Raw genomic sequence first — 20,468 nt, 5'->3', positions numbered from 1 at the left:
TCTGCAGCTCCACGGATCCGCTCACTCTGACTCGGAGGCCGTGGAGAGTGTGTTTGGAGCCTGGGCCCTGGGGTCACTGCCCTGTGAAGCCCAGTGTCACTGCCCATTAGCTGTCTGACCCGGGACACCCAGAGCATTGCAAAGCCTCACTTTCCCCATCTGTAAAATGGTAGCAAGGACAATTGTAAGAGACTCTTGGGGTGCTGAGGAAGTAAATAAGACAATGCAAATAAAGTGCTCAGCCCACGTCTGGGGCACAGGCACTCATTCCACAGTGTCACCAGCTGTTTGTCTACCAAGCAGCTCTTCCTAGTCAGGCCTTGGGCATGCTAGGTGCCCCCGCAGGAGCTCCATATAGCTCCAGCTTTCTCCTGCTGGGTGAGGGAATATAGCTTAAGGGCTTCACGAAGATGACCGGGGACATGTTGAATTTTCACCTTCAATGCTACTTCGGAAAAGATTCCCTGCACTGCAGACTTTCTCCAGTATAATCGAGCAATGTGTTAAAACCCAGGCCTCCAACTCTTGTGCCATTTCAACTGTTCACTTTCAAGATCATCAAACTTGAGGAGTCACTGGTCACCTAAAGTCCCCAGGCTTCACTTTCTCTCTGGTGAAATGGGGGTGGTGACAGGGGACCTGCTTGTTCCACAGGGTGGCAAATGTAAATTGAGTCATTGATCTTGATTTGAAGTTACCGCCAGAGGTCAGGGGACAGTTTTGTAATTACATAAAGCTGGGTACTTTCTGTTTGGGTGGGTTGAGTTTCCTGTGAGGGTTACTTTGCCTGATTCTTACACAAATGTCCTTCCTCTTTGCGTGTTCCCATTTCTCTCTTCTCTCCCTCCCCGTCACCCTAAGTGCTGATCATACCCTGTTCTCCCTGTAGCCCCACCGGCTCCATCCCGACAACCACACCTACATTCTAATGTCCAGATCTTTCCTCTTCCCTCATCCTGGTCAAAATTTGGCCCTGTGACCTCTCCCCTCTGGCTTTCAGTCTCAGGGTTAAAATCAAGATCTTGACCCAGTTACCTTGTTGCAGGGTATGGTTTGACTGGTCAGATCCATCAGCTCTTTATAGTCTCGTTCTGTAGATTTACAAGGATCCTTGGAAATAAACGCTTTTATGAACGCATCCTTTATCTGTGGGCAGTTTTTATCTCTGTGAGATAAAACACGGAAAATAGAGAAAGCATGAATAATTAGATTTCAAACATATTTTGGGAGCATAATTACCCCTGTCCCAAAAATCCCATGTAGGAAGCCTTTCCTGAGTGCCCTGTAGTTCAAACACACGATCTCATCTAATCTGTACAACAATTCTTAAAATCTATCTTTATTGTTGAAAGTATTAAAGATGCCCCTTCTTTCCTCCCCCCTTGACCTCTTCCACCCCACTCCGCCCCACCCCACCCCCAGGTCTCCCCCCCCCACTATTATCTGTGTCCACGGGTTATGCATATATGCATATAAGCTCATTGGTTAATCTCTCCCCCAGCCATTGTCTCTGAGATCCCTGAGTCTCTTCCATGCTTCTGTCTCTGGATCTATTTTGTTCATCAGTGTATTTGTTCACTGGATTCCGCATATGAGCGAGATCATGTTATGGGTGAGCACTACCGTTCCCGCCCTACAAAGTCCCTGCCCTCGTGGAGCTGCCTCTCTGGTTAGACAGGCAGACAGCACACAAACAAGAAAATTAGACAACAATCAAGTGCCGATGATCATTAGGGTGCAGGAAGGCAGTGGGGATGGGTGACAGCCCAGTACTGAAGCAATGGCCACTTTAGGGAGGCTGGCCAGGGGCGGTCTCCCTGAGAGATCCCTTGAGCGGAGACTAAATGAGGAGAAAAAGTGCATTCGAGACCAAGGGCACTGCATGTGCAAAGGCTTTGACAATGTAAAATCCAGTTGAGTTGAGGAACTGAGAGGAACAGCATCACTGCAGGGTGAAGAAACAAGCCTGGGGAAGGGGAGGCATGGCGAGAAATCAGGCAGGGAAATAATCGAGATGCAGATCACTTAGCCTCTTGGGCCAAGGAAAAGATTTCAGATTTTGCTCTAATTACAGTGGGAAGCCACTGATGGTTTTAGGCATGGAAGTGTCCTCATCTGTTTTTTGCTTTGGAAAAATCACCCTGGGAAACTCTGAGCTGGCCCCACAGAAGGAGAAAGAATCTGAAATAGAATTTTCACTCCAGGTCCCCTTTAAACAGCCCCTGGAGGCGGGAAAGCAGGCAGGGCAGGAGGAAGGGATGCGGGCCTGCAGGGGCCCTGGGGAGGGCGGGTGGGACTTGGTGTGTTTGTGTTAACAAGTGCACACAGTCCGTCATTTCCTCGGGGCAGAGACGTGGGTTTCCACCGGGAGCGTTCAACTGTCCCTGTCAGGGCCACGTCCGGCCTTTGGAGCAGGATCCTAGAGCAGTACCAGGCCAGGCAGCTTGAGCTGGGCACGGGAAGCCCAGGCTCCTGTTTCCTGCTCCCACTGCAGGGCGCTGGCTGAGCAGGCCGCTCCCGGGGCCTTCTGCCCCCAGGACGCAGACTAGCTTCCTGAGAGAGAAGCCAAGGAACCCGAGAGCCTTAGCATGGCGCAGGCCTCCACAGAAGCACCCTGCCCCCTGCTCTTTCTGGGACAGGAAACAGGGGAGAGCCCTTTTGTCTGTGGCAGGGATGCAGGCCCTTGAGTTAGGCTGCCTGGGTTGCGGGTTCGATCCCCAGTAGGGAGCATGCAGGAGGCAGCCGATTAATACTTCTGTCTCATTGATGTTTCTATCTCTCTATCCCTGTCCCTTCCTCTCTCTCTGAAAATCAATAAAAACATATTCTTTTTTAAAAAATAGAGAATCAGAGACAGGTCTCTTTTTTCTGGTAAATGTCACTTCATGGAAGTCCAGTTGACAACGAGACTAGACCAGCTCACCTGCCCTCCTTTCTTTCCCCAGGATCATCCCTCTTCCCATATTAAGTAAAGTCATCACAGGCCAGCTGCTCATTCGTTCCTCCCTGGGACCTAGAGTGCAAGGTAGTGCGTGGATGCTGCAGGCGAGAAAGAGAATCACAGGCCCCGGCACTCAGGAGCCAGCCTGGCACTCGCCCAGAGGCCTTGGTGTTTTGCTGAATATAATTCACAATGCAAACATCAGATATGGCCACTGGGTGACCACACAGACCACAATGTCAACAGATGAAAACAAGGTCCAAACCACAAAAAATGACCAAACATCCTTTTATCGTAGCAAATATAGTGCCTGCTGCTTCTCTTCCATTGACATTCCTCCAGCCTCGTGGATACAATTTATGGGGACACCTACCACAGAACTACCCCCATCTCCTCTTCCTCCTGGCAGCATCCACACAAAGTCAACCTCCTTGAACCTTCCTCAAAATTTTAGTTGAACAAGCCCAGATCCTATAAGTCCCTTCTAACATCTTTGGACGGAACCGTGCTCAGTCTTCTTGCAAAGAGCCAGAAAACCCGCCCTGAGTCAACTGCAGTGTGTTCCTGGTGGTTTTGGGTTGGGGACATTGACGGTAATGGGCGATATTGGCTGGGATGTACAGGATCAAAGGCCTGGGGAGATCGGCAAGCCTGAGTCTGTGTCTATGCCTGGCAGAAGCTCCAGGACCAGCTTCTGAAAGTCTCCACTTGTTAGTAAGTTTTCTCGCTGAGCTGGAGTCTTAGCCTGATTACAGTTTTCCACTTGTGGTGTGTGCTGGGCACAAATGTCAGGATTCAAGGTCAATGATCTGTCCTTCCCTTCCTACTACTCTGCTCCGCCCAACAGACGCTAGACGGTTCCTCACTTACCCCATCCTGCACGAGTCATGCCCTGTTGCTTCCCTACCTCTGACCTGCCCAGGGGCCAGAGGCAGGAGGTGGTACCAGAAAGAGGCAGAGAGCGCGTCCGCCAGGTGCCAGAGACGGCGCTAAGTGCCTAATTTAGACTCATCCTGTCTACAGCTCACACTAGCCCTCTGGGGAGGATGCTCTCACGACCCCTGTTGTGGAGCTACTGGAGCTTAGAGAGTTTTGTAACTGGTCCAAAGCCAAACAGTGAGCACAGAGCTGCCTTGCATCCCAAACTTTGTTCCTTCTTCCAAACGATGCTGCCTCCCACAGGAAAATAAACTCATGGCCTTATTCTCATAATGAGGTTGTTCCTAACAGAAATGAGGCCCTCAGACCCCAGAGGTGTTGACATTTCCCCAGATCTAGTGAGAAGGTGAAAACCAGAATAGGGCATAGCTATTCCCAGGTGACGGATACAGTGAATGGGGTAAGAGGAGATGGGGCAGGAAGGGTTAAAGTCTTATGCTGTGACATCCATGCTAAGGTGGAAAAGCTGATACATTTGGTGGTTAAATCCATTTGGTGTGTTGTCAGCCTACTATACTGTCATCTCTCTCTAAACCTACACCCTTCCCACTACTAATTATATTTCAGGTCCCCGTCGATGAAGCAACATCACTTTCATAATGTGTTGCTCTCCAGGGAAAGCTCACACGCCCTAAATCCATGTTCCTAAAAGCACTTAGATCATGATGGGTAATTACACTAACTTGATGAATTTTCCTGCTGACAAGTCCCGCAGGGCAGGTTGTCTTGGCCCAAAGAAAACAGGCAGGTTACCTCAAGTATTTCTCAAATTTGAGACTACTGGAGTTGGTATTGAGGGCAAAGACTGCCACCTGGTGGCAGAGGTGAGTGATCGGTGGGATTCGCTGAGGCACTTGGGATTTTCTCAACAGTCTTAAAATCAGAAGACTCTTTAGGCCAAAGGAAGCTTAGAATTCATTAATTTGGAAAATATTTATTGATAATCTAGTATGTGCTAGGCACATTCATGAACATTTAGGATATACCAGTAAACAAAACAGACAAGGGTCCCTGTCCTTGTAGGAGCTTACATTCTATCAGAGCAAGACTCACAATAAATAATGAACAGTAAATAAGTTATAGGGGACCCTAGATATTTTTAAGTTCCATGGAAAAAACTAAAAATAGAGTAGGACAAGGGTGTCAGGAGTGATACAGAAGGTGGTGGTGTTCAGCATTAAACAGGATGGGCAGTGGAAGACATTTGAGCAAAGAATTGAAGGAAGTGAGGGACTTAGTCATGCAGATGTCCAAGGAAATGGCTGAAGAACAGTGATAACAAAGGCCCTCATACCTGATATGTTCAAGAAATGCCAAAGAAGCCAGTGTGGCTGCAACTGAGTGAGGAGGGCAGAGAATAGACGGAAATGGAGTCAGAAGGATAATGGGGTCAGGCTGGGCAGGGTTGGCCATAGTAAGAATCTTGGCTTCTACGCATGGTGAACTGCGGAGCCATAGAGAAGCCTGAGCACAAGAGGTACATGATATTACTTGTTTCAAAGGATTTTCCTGGTTGCTTTGCTGAGTATAGTAAGAAAGAGCGAAAGGGTAGAGGCAGGTAGACCAGTAATCTGAGCAGGCGCTGATGGTTATTTAGACCAGCGTGGCCACAGTGAAGACGGTGAGAAGTGGTAGATTCTGGATTCATTGTAAATTTCCTAATGTGGATGTGGGGTGTTAGAGAAACAAGGAGTCCATGATAATTCCCAGGTTGGGATCTGAGATGATGGAAGGATGGAGTTGCTGATATCTGGGATGATGAAGGCTTTGGATGGAGGTGGCATTGATCATTGGTGTGGGGCACACTGAGTTTCAACGTCTATTAGCCATGCAAGTGAAGCTACAGAATAAACAGATGGGTATATGAGTCTGAAGTTCAGGAGAAATAAAGTCATGAAACTACTCAAAGCGTCCAAAAGACAAAGAAAAGAAGATGACCAATAACTGAGTCTTGAGATGTTCCAACATAAGAGGTTCAAAGAAACCAGCAAAGACTGGATAGAGTATAGGACAGAAAGCGGAAGATTGGGTTATGTTGGAAGGCGAGTGAGGAAAGCATACTAAGCAGGAAGAAGCGGTTAACGTGTCAGACGCTCTTGCTTGGTCCAGGAATATGCAGATGGAGACCTGACCATCTGAATTATCAGCAAGGAAGTCATGTCAAGAGCTGTTTTAATTTCCAAATGCAATGCCTATCTTTTTGTTATTGATTCCTAGATTGTTGTTTTTTTTCTTTTATGTTGGATAATATATTTTGTGAATTTATTTAGGGAAAGATCTTGGGAAAAACATATCATGAGTGTATCATTAAAAAAGCAATGTCCTGGAATCTATCCTTTCATGCTGCCACCTTTTGTCCCCCTATCAAGCCTGAGCATGTTTTCTGCTACAATATTCAGCAAGCCAGTTCCTTGATAATTATCAGTTGGGATGAAAATTATCCTAAAACCGTAAAGCAAAACAAATTAGTAAAAGAAATTTATTTTTTTTAATTGGATTTATTGGGGTGACATTGGTTAATAAAATTATATAGGTTTCAGGCATACAGTTCTACAATACATCATCTAGGTCTGAATCATCCTGTGACAGTAACTTGTAACCCTTTACCTCAACTTCTGTTACTCATTAAATTCTACTGAGCACTATTGTAATATCCAGTTGTTATAAACATGAACTTATGAAGTATATTTATATTGACAAAACACAACGTTATCTAGTTTATATTCCCATTCCTTTGTTCAATAATTAGAATGCTTGCTAAGTGTCAGGCAGAGTATTAAGTATTTACCTGGCAAAAACAAACTTTTTTCTGCAGGGAAAGAACAAAAAATAAAGACATATTAAAATTAAACTGCAGCAAAATCTGCCCTTATCATATTGATAAAAATCAGAAAGTCAGAAAATCCAAAAAAATTCACAACAACCTGTGTGGTAAAGTTATGGAGAAAGAGAAACTCTCCATGCCTCAAGGAGAGAACTGCCTCATAAGGAGAAATTTGACTGTCTTCAAAATTAAAATGGCAATATATTCTTTAACTTAGCCATTCCACTTCCCGGATTCTGTCTTACTCATACAGGGATTTTGAGGCAGCATTTTTGGTAACATATTGTAAAAGGTTTAAAACAACCTAAGTGTCCATCAGCACAAGTCCAGAGGGGTAGAAACAAAACAGAAGCCTCCATAAAATGCAGCGCTATGGAACTTAGCGCTAGACCACGCTGACCATGAACACGCACTGGCCAGGGCCGGGCGGGACAGGAGACAGGACGTGCAGGAGAAGCGAATATAAAGTTACGCATTCAGAGCACATTTCTGGAAAGATACAGGAAAAACAAGTAGCCTCATTTGCCACTGAGAGAGAAAAAAAGGAAATTGGGAGGATGGGTACTTTGACTTTCTCTGTAACGTATTCTGTTAAAATCTGGAAGAGGGATCTGAAACAAATCCGCAAAAAATCTGCTTCCTGGAGCGCCGCGTGGTGACTAAATAGATATTTCCAGGGTTATTCCGTGGGCATCTCGGGGTGCTCAGTATTTCATAAGTGAGCATTCCTTAGCTTTAAACATGAGAACGTGAGAGGGGTGCTGACGGGGAAGAAGGGGCACAGAAGAGGAACCAGGGGCCCTGAGCGGACAGACTGGGGAGGACCAGGCCCCGCGAAGCCAGTGGCCCGGCTCGGCTGTCACCGGGATGTGCACACCGGCTCCAGGTGCCTTTAGAAACATTTTACTCAGGAGTGAACCGTGAAACCGAGTCCCCCAAAGTGCAGGGTCGCTCCGCTGGCCTTGGACCGCAGTCTCCAGCCTGCCTTTGGGTCCCACATCTCCCACCTGCAACCGCACCTTCAGCTGCCTTCGTCCTGAAGAATTCCCAGGGGGACTGAGTCACCGCAGCTCTGACACTGCGCTAGCTGTTAGCTCAGGAGGGAGCCCTGACTCCCAGCAAGGTAAGGAGGGCCCCATCTCATTAGGAGTTTACAATATTGAAACCATGAGGTGCCAAAGGCAGAAAGGACTTTACATTTGCTTGATTGTCATAATCAGAAAAGAAACCCTTGAACAACATCAAGGGCTGTACAGATCATGGCCAAGTAAAATATACCTTAGAGGAGTTTCTAACGTCCCTTGAAATAAAGCTTTACTCACGGCTCTAAAATATCCAACGCCGCCTGACCAGCGGGGCTCAGCCGTTGAGCATCGACCAAGGGTCCAGCGGATGGAGGGTCGATTCCGCGTCAGGGCACGTGCCCGGGTTGCGGGCTCGATCCCCAGGCGGAGGCGTGCAGGAGGCAGCCGATCAGTGACTCTCATCATTGATGTTTCTCTCTGTCTCTCCCTCCCTCTCTCTGAAATCAGTAAAGACATATATAAATATATATATATATCCAAACACCAAAAATGCACATAACTTCCTACCATGTGGATGCACCATGGTTGATACATTCTAGTGGGAAGTGAAAAACTGAGCTCAGCAACTTTTTCAAAGGTCAGATTGTGGAAGAACTTTGAATTCTGTCTGTAACACTGTGTATGGTGAGGCCACCGCTTTAACAGGTGTGTATCTTCCTTCTGTGAGTCTCCTGGCTTTGTAGGACACTGTCCACTATTTAGAATTCCACATCGGGGGGCGCTCTGCACTCTCCTCTCCAGCTCTGCACTCTCCCGTGCTCTGCAGTGGGCATGCTTTACTGTTACAATTAGACAGGCATAAGGTCCTTGGAAGGAAGGACACAGAACTTTATTCTCTTGCTCCCTGTATCCTTCAAATTTGTTACCTCAGTTTTCACTTTCCTTATTGTCGTCAGAAATAAGGTTCTCATCTCATTGCTCCCAAGTGGATATTTAGAGGTGATGTTTTGCTGAAAGAGATAATCCCCTGCTCTCTACTCAGACCAACTACAGAATTCCATGGATATTATCACTGTCCCCAAACCCTCAGTCTCTGAAACACACACACACACACACACACAATCTCAGTTCTTGAATTCATCTCTCACTCAGTTTCCTGTTTTGTTCCCAGAATCCTGTATCCATTCTTTCTCCATCCTTTATTTAAAGAAAACTTTGCCTTGGTAATTTTCTAATATTTCTAAGGGGTTCCTTTAATGGCAAGAAAAAAACGCCTGATCATTTATTGCAAAGAAGTCTTAACTGACCCCTATTTATCTGAGTCACTGTCTAAGCGGACACTCTGCTCTCTCTGTACGTTTGTTTGTCTTCTACGTAATTAACAGGCTACTCCCAAGAACTTCTGTTTCTACTGACTTGGTTGTTACTTATCTATTTGTTGTGCTTGCTTTTTAAATATAAAATTTAATTAAATTGTACATAAACAAACTGGGTAAGTGGAAAAAGAGAAATCATTTTTACTCACTTGAATGTTTTGTAAAAATGATCACAAGTGGGTTACTTAAAAACTGCTCCTGAGTTTGATATTGGTGAGCCAACTGTGAAGAGCCGCAGGAAGCTGCACGAATGTCGACATGTTCTTTCCTTAGGTGACTTCTCAGCCGATTTTAAAGGAGCAGCCTCTCAAACGAACCCAAGTTTCTTCCATCTTGAACCCCATCTTCTCCATCCTGCCACTCTCCCATTTCTGTTTCCTTTCCAGCAAAACCCTTCGCAAGAGTTGTCTCCATAGACAGTCTCCAGTTCCTCCCCTACTGTTGTTTCCTGAGTGCATGTTGGACAGACTTTCATTACTACCACTCCCCCGGAGCTGACCTTGGCTAAGTCATCAGTCCCTGGGCTGGTTTTCTGTCCGTATCTTACTTGACCAGTTGAAATCACTGAAGGAATTGACTACACTTCCTCCTCACACATCTTGCCTGGAACTTCTGCACTGTGGACGTGCACATTTAATCTCCAGCCCAGACCTCCCCCTAGTACTCTAGACTTCACATGAACCAACCTCCTACGCAACGTCTCCACTTGGATGGCGAGCGACACTGCAAAGCCAACAGAAACAAAATCAAACCACTGAGTCATTTCCCAACTTGCTACACCCCGGTCTGCCCCTTTTTCACGAATGACGATTCATTTTCCCAGTCCATCAGCCCCCAAATCTTGGAGTCATCTTTGGTTTTTCTTTTTCTCTCACACCCCACACACAAATCCATAGGGGTCTACTTTCAAAACGTACCCAGAATCCGTCCATTCTCACCACCGTCCATCACTATGCAATGACATCAGCTCCCATTGGAATTAATTCAAGAGTCTCTAAGAAGCTTTCATGCTTCTTTCCTCGCCCCATTTCTAAGAAAATCATGAAAAATTGATCACAGGGTGGATATTGGATACTACTCTTAAAGGACTAATTACTTTTAATTCTGTGAAGTATGAAAATGGTATTCTCGCTATGTTTTTAATGCTGTTTTTTGTTGGAGACACAGACTGAAACATTTAGAGATGAAATGATATGAAGTGTGGAATTTGCTTAAAGCACTTTAGGAATTCTGACAGGTGTGAAGTGAAGCCTAATTGTGGTTTTAATTTGCATCTCTCTGATGATTAGGGATGTTGAGGATTTGTTCATATGTCTCTTGGGCATCTGTCTGTCCTCTGAAACCAACAAACAGCAAGTGCTGGCGACGGTGTGGAGAAAGGGGAGGCCTGGGGCACTGCTGGCGGGAATGCAGACTGGGGCAGCCCGGATGGGAAACAGCATAGAGGTTCCTCAAGACATTGAAAATGGAGCTGCCATTTAACTCAGTGATCCCACTTCTAGGAATATATCCTAGGAACCCCAAAACACCAATCAGAAAGGACATATGCACCCTGATGTTCATAGCAGCACTATTTACAATGGCTAAGATCTGGAAAGAGCTCAAGTGCCCATCACTAGATGAGCGGATAAAAGGCTGTGGGACGTTCACACCATGGAATACTACGCAGCTGCGAAAAAGAAGGATCTCTTACCCTTTGGGACAGCATGGGGCACCTAGAGAGTACTATGCTGAGAAAAATAAGCCAGGCAGAAAAAGACAAGTACCACATGAACTCACTCATATGTGAAATCTAAAGAACAAAATAAATTGACGAGCAAGATAGGACCACGGACACGGATGCATGAAACACGGACAGATCTGAGAGGAGAGACGGGAAGGAGGGTGGGAAAAGGTTAACCAAAGGGCTTATAAGGACATATGCACAGCCCATGGACACAGACAACAGACAGGCGAAGGCCTGCACTGGGGTGGGAGATGGGGGGGCAAAGGTGGAGAAATGGGGGACCTCTGTAATACTCTCAACAATAAAATTAATTTAAAAAGAACAGTTTTAATAAAAGGACTTTAGGAAAAAAGTGAGGAGACAGATGAGATAGGGCCAGCCCAGGGTTGATCATTACTGAGGTTGGGAAACAGGTAAAGGGAGGCTGGGTTATTTTCTTTAGTTCTGCAAATGTCTGTAACAGCAAGTTCCCACCCTAAGGGCATTCTCGCTGTTTTTCGTCACCTTCGCCCCGGTTCTTCCTCTTGCCCAGAATGCTCTTCTCCAGACGGTTCTAGGGTTTGCTCCCCTCTGCCGTCAGGTCCTTGCTGACAGGTGAGCTTTCAGGGAGCCCTCCTTAGGTCGTTACCGCATCTGCGCCTCTGAACACCCCCTGCCCCAGCTCCCCCGCCGGTCCCGCACCCGCCGCGCTCTGTCCCGCCGGCGTCCTCAGGCCTCTGCCCCCGGAACGTGAGTCCACCTGAGCGGGAATTCGGTCAGGATCCAGCGGGCTTTGCTGACATAAGAGGAGCTCAACAAATACTTACTGGATAAAATGTTACGGAAACATTAAAACTTGGATAGAAGGCAAAGAGATGGGCAACACGGCCCTTCAGTGTCCCAGGGGGCATGATTTGACCGGTTGACCAGGACACAATACCCAGCACAATGTATCTTTGTCCTTGGCACTTACTTGGAGATCTTGTCTGTTAGAGATGCAAGTGCTTTCTCTCCAAGAGAAAGATATCCCCAAAGGTCATGGCATTTTACTACTGCCTTGTAGAACATTAACCAGGTTGATATCCCAGCTGTAAATATAATTCTAATATTCCCTTCAAATACTTGTAAATACTCAGTGCCTCCAAGTGGTCTTTGAGCTGACGTTATCATTTATGGGCTCATAAATCTTTGGCGTGTGTTATTCCGCATGTTAGGGAGGCGAGCTCTTAACCTTTGAAACGCCTGTTTCAGCAAATGAATTCAAGTTGCGATGCGCTGTGCAGATCTGGCTGCTTTGCTCAGCTCTTTGCGATTTGGGTCTCGGGTTCTGCCTTGCACAGCTACACAGCACACGTCTGAGCCCCTTGCACAAGCACTGCTCGTGCACCGGGGGGGTCTGTCTCCCATCGGGGGCCTCCAGGCCAGGCAGCCCAGGCCCTTGACCTCCATCCAGCTTCTCGCCCCTGCTTCATGCCTCACTCCCCACAAGCACCAGGATTCTGAGGCAGCGTCACAAATAGATGTCACCTATTGCAGCAACTCCAACCCATTAGGGGCATCTACGGGCTGTGCTCTGTGAGGATTTTCAGAGGGACCCGGCTCACCCACGGTGCTCTGATTACTCAGCAGAGCCTCCCATGGACCATGGACCCCGGATAGCGGTGCGGCTGTGAGCGAGTCCTTCCTGCCTCAGCTCTAACGGGTGATGGGAGGTTCAAGCGGTGAGATAAACCACAAAGAACGTGTCCTGGCGACCAGGGCAGGACACGGCATTCTGCTGCTTTACTGGAGGAACCTGTGATATCTCCTGAAGTACCAAGACAAAGCACCCTGCCTCCCTAAAAGGAAGAGGTCTGTGACCCCACAGTGCAGCCTCCTCACTCACCTTCGAGGCTGACAGAAGAGCAGCAGCTGCCCCCCTGCAGTCCACAGAAAGGCTGGTAGACTTGGAATGGGGGCCAGGCCCTGAGAGCTGCTGCGAGCACACCCTTCTGAAGGCCACACGGCTCAGTAGCTCCAGGCTGTGCATTCGGGGCGAACACCTGCCCTACCACTCACCAGCTCTGGGCCTCGGGGAAATTCTTCCATGCCTCAGCTTTCTCACCAGCCTAATGGGGCTGCTGAGTCCAAGGATAGACAGAGTTGGGTTTCAGTCCCCACTGTGCCAAACTACAAGACTGACTTCATGGGACATATGACCAGTGCAGTCATACAGGGACCTGGGTTCAAAAAGGCCCCACACTCGGCATTTAATGCCCACATTAGCTGTTGGGAATTTTCTTTCTAATTCTTTTGTGCCTTTAATATTCTCAGACATATTGGCTTGTTTCTTCATTTCATTTCATTGGTTACGTGAAGTCATATGGTACTTGTCTTTCTCTGACTAGCTTATTTCATTTAGTATAATACTCTCCAGGTCCATCCAGATTTTCTTCTTTTTTATGGCCAAGTGGTGTTCCTCTGTGCAAATGTCACACAGCTCTTTTATCCGCTCAACTCCTGATGGGCACTTGAGCTCCTGGCTACTCTAGATGGTGTTGCTATGAACAGAGAGATGCGTACAGTCTTGAGTCAGGGCTTCAGGTTTCTTCAGATATATTCCCAGAAGTGGGGTCACTGGGTCATAAGGCAGCTCCACTTTTAATTTTTGAGGATCGTCCACACTGCTTTGCACAGAGGCCGCACCAGTCTGCGTCCCCACCAGCAGCGCACCAGGGCTCCCTTTGTCCACACCGTCGCCAGCACTTGTTTGTTCATGTATTGATGGCAGCCATTCTGGCAGGTGTGAGATGATATTGTATTCGGGTTTAAATTGCATTTCTCTGATGATTAGAGACATTGAGCATCTTTTTATATGTCTCTTGGCGATCTGTATGTCCTCTTTGGAGAAGCCTCTACTCAGGTCATTGTATAGTTTTTAATTCGGTTGTTTTGTTTAGGTGTTGGGTTCTCCCTATAAATTTTGGATATTAAGGCCGTAGCAGATGTTTTGGTGATTATGTTCTCCCATTGGGTGGGTTGTCTTTTCCTTTTGTTTTTTTCTTTTCTGTCAAAACCTTTTTAGTTTTATGTAGTCCCATTTGTTTATTTTTTCTTTTGTTTCCCTTGCCTGAGAAGATATATAAAAAAAAACACACTTCTCCAAAAAACATTTGTAATTTTACTACCTATATTTTCTTCTAGGATTTCTGTGGTTTCAAGTCTAAGATTTAGGTCTTTAATCCATTTGAGTTTATTCCTGTGTATGGTTTAAGGTGGTGTAGTTTCATTTTTTGCACGTATCTGACCAATACTCCCAACACCATTTATTGAATACACCATCTTTACCCCATTGTATGATTTGCCTCCTATGTCAAATATTGATAGACTGTAAAGGCATGGGTTTATTTCTGGGCTCTCTATCCTGTTCCATTGATCTTTGTGCCAGTTTTTATGCCGGTACCATGCTGTTTTGATTACTGTGGCCTTGCAGTATAGTTTGAAATCATGTCGCGCGGTTCCTCCAACTTTGTTTTTCTTTCTCAAGACTGCTGTGGCTATTTAGGGTCTTTGTGGTTCCATATAAATTTTTGGAATACTTACTCTAGTTTTGTGGAATACGCCATTGGTATCTTGATAGGAATCACATTGAATCTTTAGATTGCTTTGGGTAGTATGGATCCAGAGACACAGAAGCATGGAACAGACTGATGACTCTCAGAGGGAAGGCAGGGGTGGGGTGGGGGGAGAGAAATTAACCTAAGAACTTATATGCATATATGCACATCCCATGGACACAGACAATAACCTGGTGAAGGCCTGGATGGGGGGTGCAGGGTGGAAAGGGCCAGTGGGGGAAAAGGGGGACATCTGTAGTACTTTCAACAATAAAGATATATATTTTTAAAAAAAGGAAATTACAAAAAGAAAGAAGAGGAAGGAAGGAAGGAAGGAAGGAAGGGAGGGAGGGAGGGAGGGAGGGAGGGAGGGAGGGAGGGAGGGAGTGGGGGAGGGAGGAAGGGCCTCAAGGCAATGACCACATCCAGGGCACTGACAGTAAAATATGTTCACAGAGTCAAGACTTCAGTTTTGTGACTGTAAGGCTCTAAGATGTCATGGAGAAAAAGAGGGACCTAGCTTGTCCAGCCTCCCAGGTGACAGCAGCCTTTCAGCTGACCCCTCCAAGGTGTCATTCATGTGAGTGATGTCTGATCTGTTCTGCGCACTCCAGCTTAGTTGGGTGCTCAGATGACTTCAGGCCCAGCCAATATCACAAGAAGCAGAAGAACCGCCTAGTTAAGCCCAATCAATCACAGAATCGTGTAAAATAATAACATGGTTTCTGTTTTAAGCCACTCCCTTTTGGGGTGATTTGTTATGTAGTAATAGGTAAGCAAAATACCGATTACAGATTATCTGAAACTGAAGAATAATAAGGAAGGGAACCTACGATAATCCCATTATTAACCCAGCAGTGCCATCATTTACCATCTTTTTTCTTTACATCCAGTTTCACACATGCAGTTACAATTATTACCTGTGTAATTTTTACACTGGTTTTGTCTTGCTTGGTATTACATAACACCACATTTTATGTTATTACATAGGGTTTTAAAAAAATATGTTTATACTGATTTCAGAGAGAGAGCAAGGGAGAGGGAGAGAGAGAAACATCAATGATGAGAGTGTCATTGATCGGCTGCCTCCTGCACGCCCCCGACTGGGGACGAGCCCTCACCCAGGCATGTGCCCTGACCGGGAATCGAACCGTGACCTCCCGATTCGTAGGTCAGCGCTCAACCACTGAGTCACAGGCCAGCTGTTATTATATAGTTTCAATAAAGGCCTGCAGAGGTTAAAAGAACTGGGTCAAAGGAGAAATACTAGGTTAAATACTTGACATAAATTGCTGCTTTCGCCCAACATAAAAGACCAGGGCAGGAGAGAGTAACCCGGCAGGTACAGATTGTAAGGTTTATCAGGGAGAGATCGCTGGTGTTAGGAGGGCACGATTACAAGGGCGATAGTCAGGGCGCCAAACTTTCAACAGCGTGGAAAGAAGGAGAAAGCTATTAATCAGTCATGCCCTTGAGGTTCAGGTCTCTGGGGAGACAACAGACATTAAATCTGATGCAAGGAGCACAGGCAGAGAGAGAAAACTCTATATGTGTAATGTATAGTATAGAACTAACTCCCCCAAAAAGAAATAAACAAGCAGCTCAGGAGAAATTAGCTAGGACCAGAACAAGAAATTTACAGAAAAAAGTATAAATGACCAATAAACGCATAGAACATGCGAAAACTCACTGACAATCAGGGAGCGATCAGAAATCACTGTTCTCACAATGAAGAAGAGTTGATAGTATTCAGCAGTGAGGAGATTTGGGGCAGTCAGGTCCTCTGACAGATGGGGATGGGAGTCTAAAGCAATACAGTTATTTTGGAGGGAGCTTAGAAATACCTATCCAGATTTAAATAGGCATAATTCTTCCTTTGATACAGCAAGTTCACTACAGAAACCTATTCTACAGAAACATAGGTACGCAAAAGTATCTGCACAAAGACATTCGTTGAGACACGTCTCCCAGCCAGGACGGCAGCCTCGTGAGAGTGGGGACTTTCTCATTCCCTCCTGTACCGTCAGTATCCACATCACTGCCCGGGACATAGTAGGTGCTCAGCAAATATTTGTTGAATGAATTAATGGGATTGAAAATTAGACATTAATTTTCTGTCACAAAGAAGTGTTTTTGTCACAACCTGAAGGAACGCCTCACCTTCTAGTCTCTCTCAGCTAGTTAGTTATTTGTAAAGAAAACTTACGGGACACTGGCAGTCTTTGGACTTGACCAATTTGCAGTGGAGACCCCTGGGGTCATTGGAGGCGAATCCTTGGGCGCTTGCAGGGAGGGGCGCAGCGGGCGGGGTGAGGGGCTGGGGGGACCCCTGTCCCGGCCCCGACCGCAGGTGTCTGGGCGGCGGCACTGTGCGCCCCCGAACCCTGGGCATGAGACCCAGGCTCTCCCCGCCGCCTTAGGCAGCCCAGAGGCGGCCTTTCGCTTCCCAGCGCGTCTGCTCTGGGCCCAGCTTCAGGAGTGCGCTCTCCCCTGAGGCCCAGTCCCGGGACTGGGGGGGCAGGGCTCCCTCTGGAGAGGGCGGGACTGGGGGGGCGAGGGCCCTGGGAAAGGCCCCAGCACCTGCGGGGGGGCTCCCAGGGCTGCCCAGATCCACCCAGCGGATTCCCCTTCGCCTGGAACCCGCAGCTCAACCTTTAAAGTTACCATTGTTCCGCTGCGTCTAGTTCATGACGCGTTAACACGCCCGTCCCACCGCGCAAGAAGCAGGGGCTGCTGTTCTCTATCAGCGACACTCATCCGGAGCCCCCACCCGCCCCTCGAGTTCCGCAAGCAGCTGAAGGAGGTGTCATCTGCAACCTGCGGGCATTTTAAGCCCAGAGACCACGAGCGGAAACCCCAGGCAGAACAGAAGCTGCCGGCAAGCCCCAGGGCCACCCACCCCACCGGCGCCCCTGCAGCAGCTGGGAGGTGTCGGTCCCTGCGCGGAGCCCTGCGCGCCGAGCCCAGCGCGGCTGCGGGGCAGGGCGGGTCTGCCTGCGCGCACCCCACGGCCCAGCTGGGGGGCGCCGCCCCGCGCCCTGCTGCTGGCTCCGGCCGCCGCCCGCAGCTCCCGCCAGGGGCGCGCGGAATTGCACGCGGGGTCCTGGGCCCGCAGCCCTGCCCGGCGGGTGTGAGCCGAGCAGAAACCGGGTGCTTGGAGTGGGCATCCCGAGCGCTCCCCGCGCCCCGCCCGCCCGGCCCCCAGGGGCCCCGACGCCAACTCACTTCAGCTCGGGCCGCAGGACCTCGGTGTAGGAGTAGCAGCGCCCCAGGACGATCTCGGGGAAGTGGGGCGTGCTGCCCCGCCCCCTCCACTGCCTCCGCTCCTGGGGCCGCGTCCGGAATCCCACCACCACCCCGACGGCCGTCCCCGCGACCAGGAGGAAGAAGAGGCCGGCGCCAACATAGATGTAGGTTGCGTGGGAGAGGTCGGGCCAGCATTTCTTCTCCTCAGACTCGGGGCTTTCGTCGGGCATGGGGTCCCCTGCCCGGTCCAGGGGATTAAGTGGCAGGACAGTGTCCCTGGAGCGGCTGGGCAGGAGGGGTGGAGAGAGTGGCCTCGTTTGGAAACTGCACCTCTCCCATTATCTTTCACTTGCCTTTTCTAGGCTGCCTTTCCCAACCCACCCCCTCTTTCAAAAGTCACTGGACAGACTGACCAATAAGGATGGAAAGGACTTTTACAGAGGTCCATCTAAGCTGGGAAAATCCCTTGACAAGTCAGAAGGGAAACAGACAGACAGCTGAACAAACTGTCAGAGGAATTTACAGCCTGATACAGGTCCCCTCCCGACATGTAACACCTAGGCCTCAGTTGTATTTCAGCTCCAGGCCTAGAAAAGCAGTAAAACCAGATGGGCGATGCCAGGACCAGCTGCAGTGACCCATGACCCCCACCCTGCACTGACCAATCAGTAGACACCAGAGCCCTGAAAGATCCCACCTGGAAAACTGATGAATCTTCCACTGAAGCCCTGCCTGAGCCCTCCCCTGAGATTCCTGCCTGCAAGAGACAGATCAAGCCTTTAAGAAAAAGGACCCTCCCAGGGTAGCCTTTCCCTTCCTCCGCCTTGAAACTCTAAGGGACCCCACCAGGCTTGCAACCAGGGGAGCAATGGGCACCCACAGCTCCTGCAGGCGAACCCCAGGAACCCGTCTCCAGGGCGCCCTCTTCTCTGACTTCCCAGTGAGCTGACAGCAGCCCTGCCTCTGCTCATCCATTTCCTGTGATGTTTCTAGAGAACCACCCAGTGCAGCATAGGCTCTCCCCTTGCCTCAGTGCCAAGCCCTTCCTGTTTCACTGTCCCCAGCTTTAATAACCACACTCTCATAATAAATAAAAAGTGAGGGGGAGGCAGCCACCTCACACTTACCCTGTATAGTCTTGCACCTTTCCAACAGCTCCCTTGTCAGCCTTGAACTTTATACTTTAGCTACACTGCTTCCTGGTAAAGATGAAGGCTGGCTGCCAGCCTCTTTCTCTTTGTGCAACCAATGTCTTTCACCTGCAAAGCAATGCTCCACCTACACTCCTTAGAGTTGAGAAAAGCCTGCTCAGCTCCCTTTAAAGGCTCCACCTACGCCTTACCCCTTCTCTCAATGGCATCCAAGTCTGGGCTCTAACTTAGCTCCATCACCCAGTGGCTGGGCAAGGTGGGGTAAGTCACTTGACCTCTCTGTGCTCAGATGTAAAGTGGGGCCAATAGCAGTACCCACACCATGGGGTTGTTACAGCATGTTTAGTGCAGTGCCCGCTACATGGTAAGCATTCCATCAAGATTTGCTCTCCCTATTTGCCCTGTGAGCCTGTGGAGGGGATGCCAGTCTGTCATCCATGGGTTGTGCTTAGAAAATGCCTGGCATGCAGTGAGCATTTCCAGTGGTGGTTCAATAAATAACCAGGTGGCTTTTCCCAGACATCCCCTGCCTCTCTTCTCTCAAGGCCCCTTAGCACTGGAAACCCCAGACATGGGGTGGGGGTGGGGTTGTAGGAGTTCTGCCACCTCACAGAGGGAGGGCAGAGAGCATGGCTTTGGAGGTTGGAAGGTTAGTGACAGTGGACATTCTCTTTGATTGGTTCTCAGTGAAATGAGTCCCCTGCTGAGAGTGGGTAGGTGGGGTGCTGGGGAGGCTGCAGGAGCCTGGGGGAGCAGATGGAGTGGGAAATGAGAGAGGTTCTGAGGGTGTCATTAGTGGTCAGGAAGTGAAAGAAACATCAGACAGCGAGGGCACGTTGGTCCAGCCACCCACCTCTGCTGAGAAGAAAAGGAAGAGTGGGCAGAGTTGGTTTCATGGGGGCTGTGGCGGGGGTTTGCCTCTGTATTAGTTCGCCAGGGCTGCCATAACAAAGCCACAGAGTCTGTTGTGGCTTAAACAACAGAAATTTGTTGTCCCACAGTCGTGCTAGGAATCTGAGATTGAGATGTCAGCGGGGCCGCCTGGCAAGTGTGGCTCACTCAGTTGAACATGGTCCCATGAGCCCAAGAGGTCATGCTTTGATGCCCGGTCAGGCACACGCCTGGATTTTGGGCCTGGGCCCCAGTAGAGGGCATTCAGGAGGCAGCCGATCAATGTTTGTCTCATTAATGTTTCCATCTCTCTCTCCCTCTCCCTTCCTCTCTCTGAAATCAATGAAAACATATATATTTTTTAAATGGGTCAGCAGAGTTGATTTCCTCTGGGGCCTCTGTCCTTAGCTTGTAGATGGCCGCCTTCTTGCTGTGTCCGCACATGGTCTGTGTTCGCATTTCCTCTTCTTATAAGGACACCAGTTACACTGGTTTGGGGCCACCATACAGACCTCATTGGAACTCAATTGTCTCCTTAAGCTCCTATCTCCAAATCCCCTCACATCCTGAGGTCCTGGGGGTTAGACTTGAACATATGAATTTGGGGGTGGGGACACCATTCAGCCCATAACACCAGGTAAGAACAATGCAGTAGGAGAAAGGCAAGGAGGTGGAAAGTTTAAGCAAAGATGGAACTTTGTTGATGGAACGTAGCACCTAAGCCCCACAGAAAGTGAAGTGAGGACACAGGGAAGGTGAGAGACAGTGAAAGAG

The 20,468-nt window shown here is 48.5% G+C and overlaps 1 protein-coding gene across 4 annotated transcripts in view; it reads right to left on the bottom strand.

Annotated features, from left to right (window-relative positions):
* LOC308560667 (ADP-ribosyl cyclase/cyclic ADP-ribose hydrolase 1-like) overlaps positions 1-19,020 on the bottom strand; it is a 31,249-nt gene extending 12,229 nt beyond the window's left edge. Inside the window, exons 1-3 of one of the 4 annotated variants that reach the window (XM_081144820.1) lie at positions 18,780-19,020; positions 17,632-17,937; positions 1,036-1,165 (exon numbers count right to left, since the gene is read on the bottom strand). In XM_081144820.1, coding sequence (XP_081000946.1) covers positions 1,036-1,165; positions 17,632-17,882 — 381 coding nt within the window. In that variant the 5' untranslated portion in view covers positions 17,883-17,937; positions 18,780-19,020. Of the gene's footprint in view, positions 1-1,035; positions 1,166-16,612; positions 16,917-17,631; positions 18,009-18,779 lie in introns of those variants that run through there. The other 3 variants (XM_081144819.1, XM_081144821.1, XM_081144822.1) reach the window with 3 other exon arrangements.
* Between the last annotated feature and the right edge of the window lie 1,448 nt (positions 19,021-20,468).

This window comes from Miniopterus schreibersii (genome assembly GCF_964146895.1).
Source record: "Miniopterus schreibersii genome assembly, chromosome: 1".
NCBI classification, from domain to species: Eukaryota; Metazoa; Chordata; class Mammalia; order Chiroptera; family Miniopteridae; genus Miniopterus; species Miniopterus schreibersii.
The sequence above is the reverse complement of the archived record's forward strand: the minus strand, read 5'-3'. Positions and strand labels throughout refer to the sequence as shown.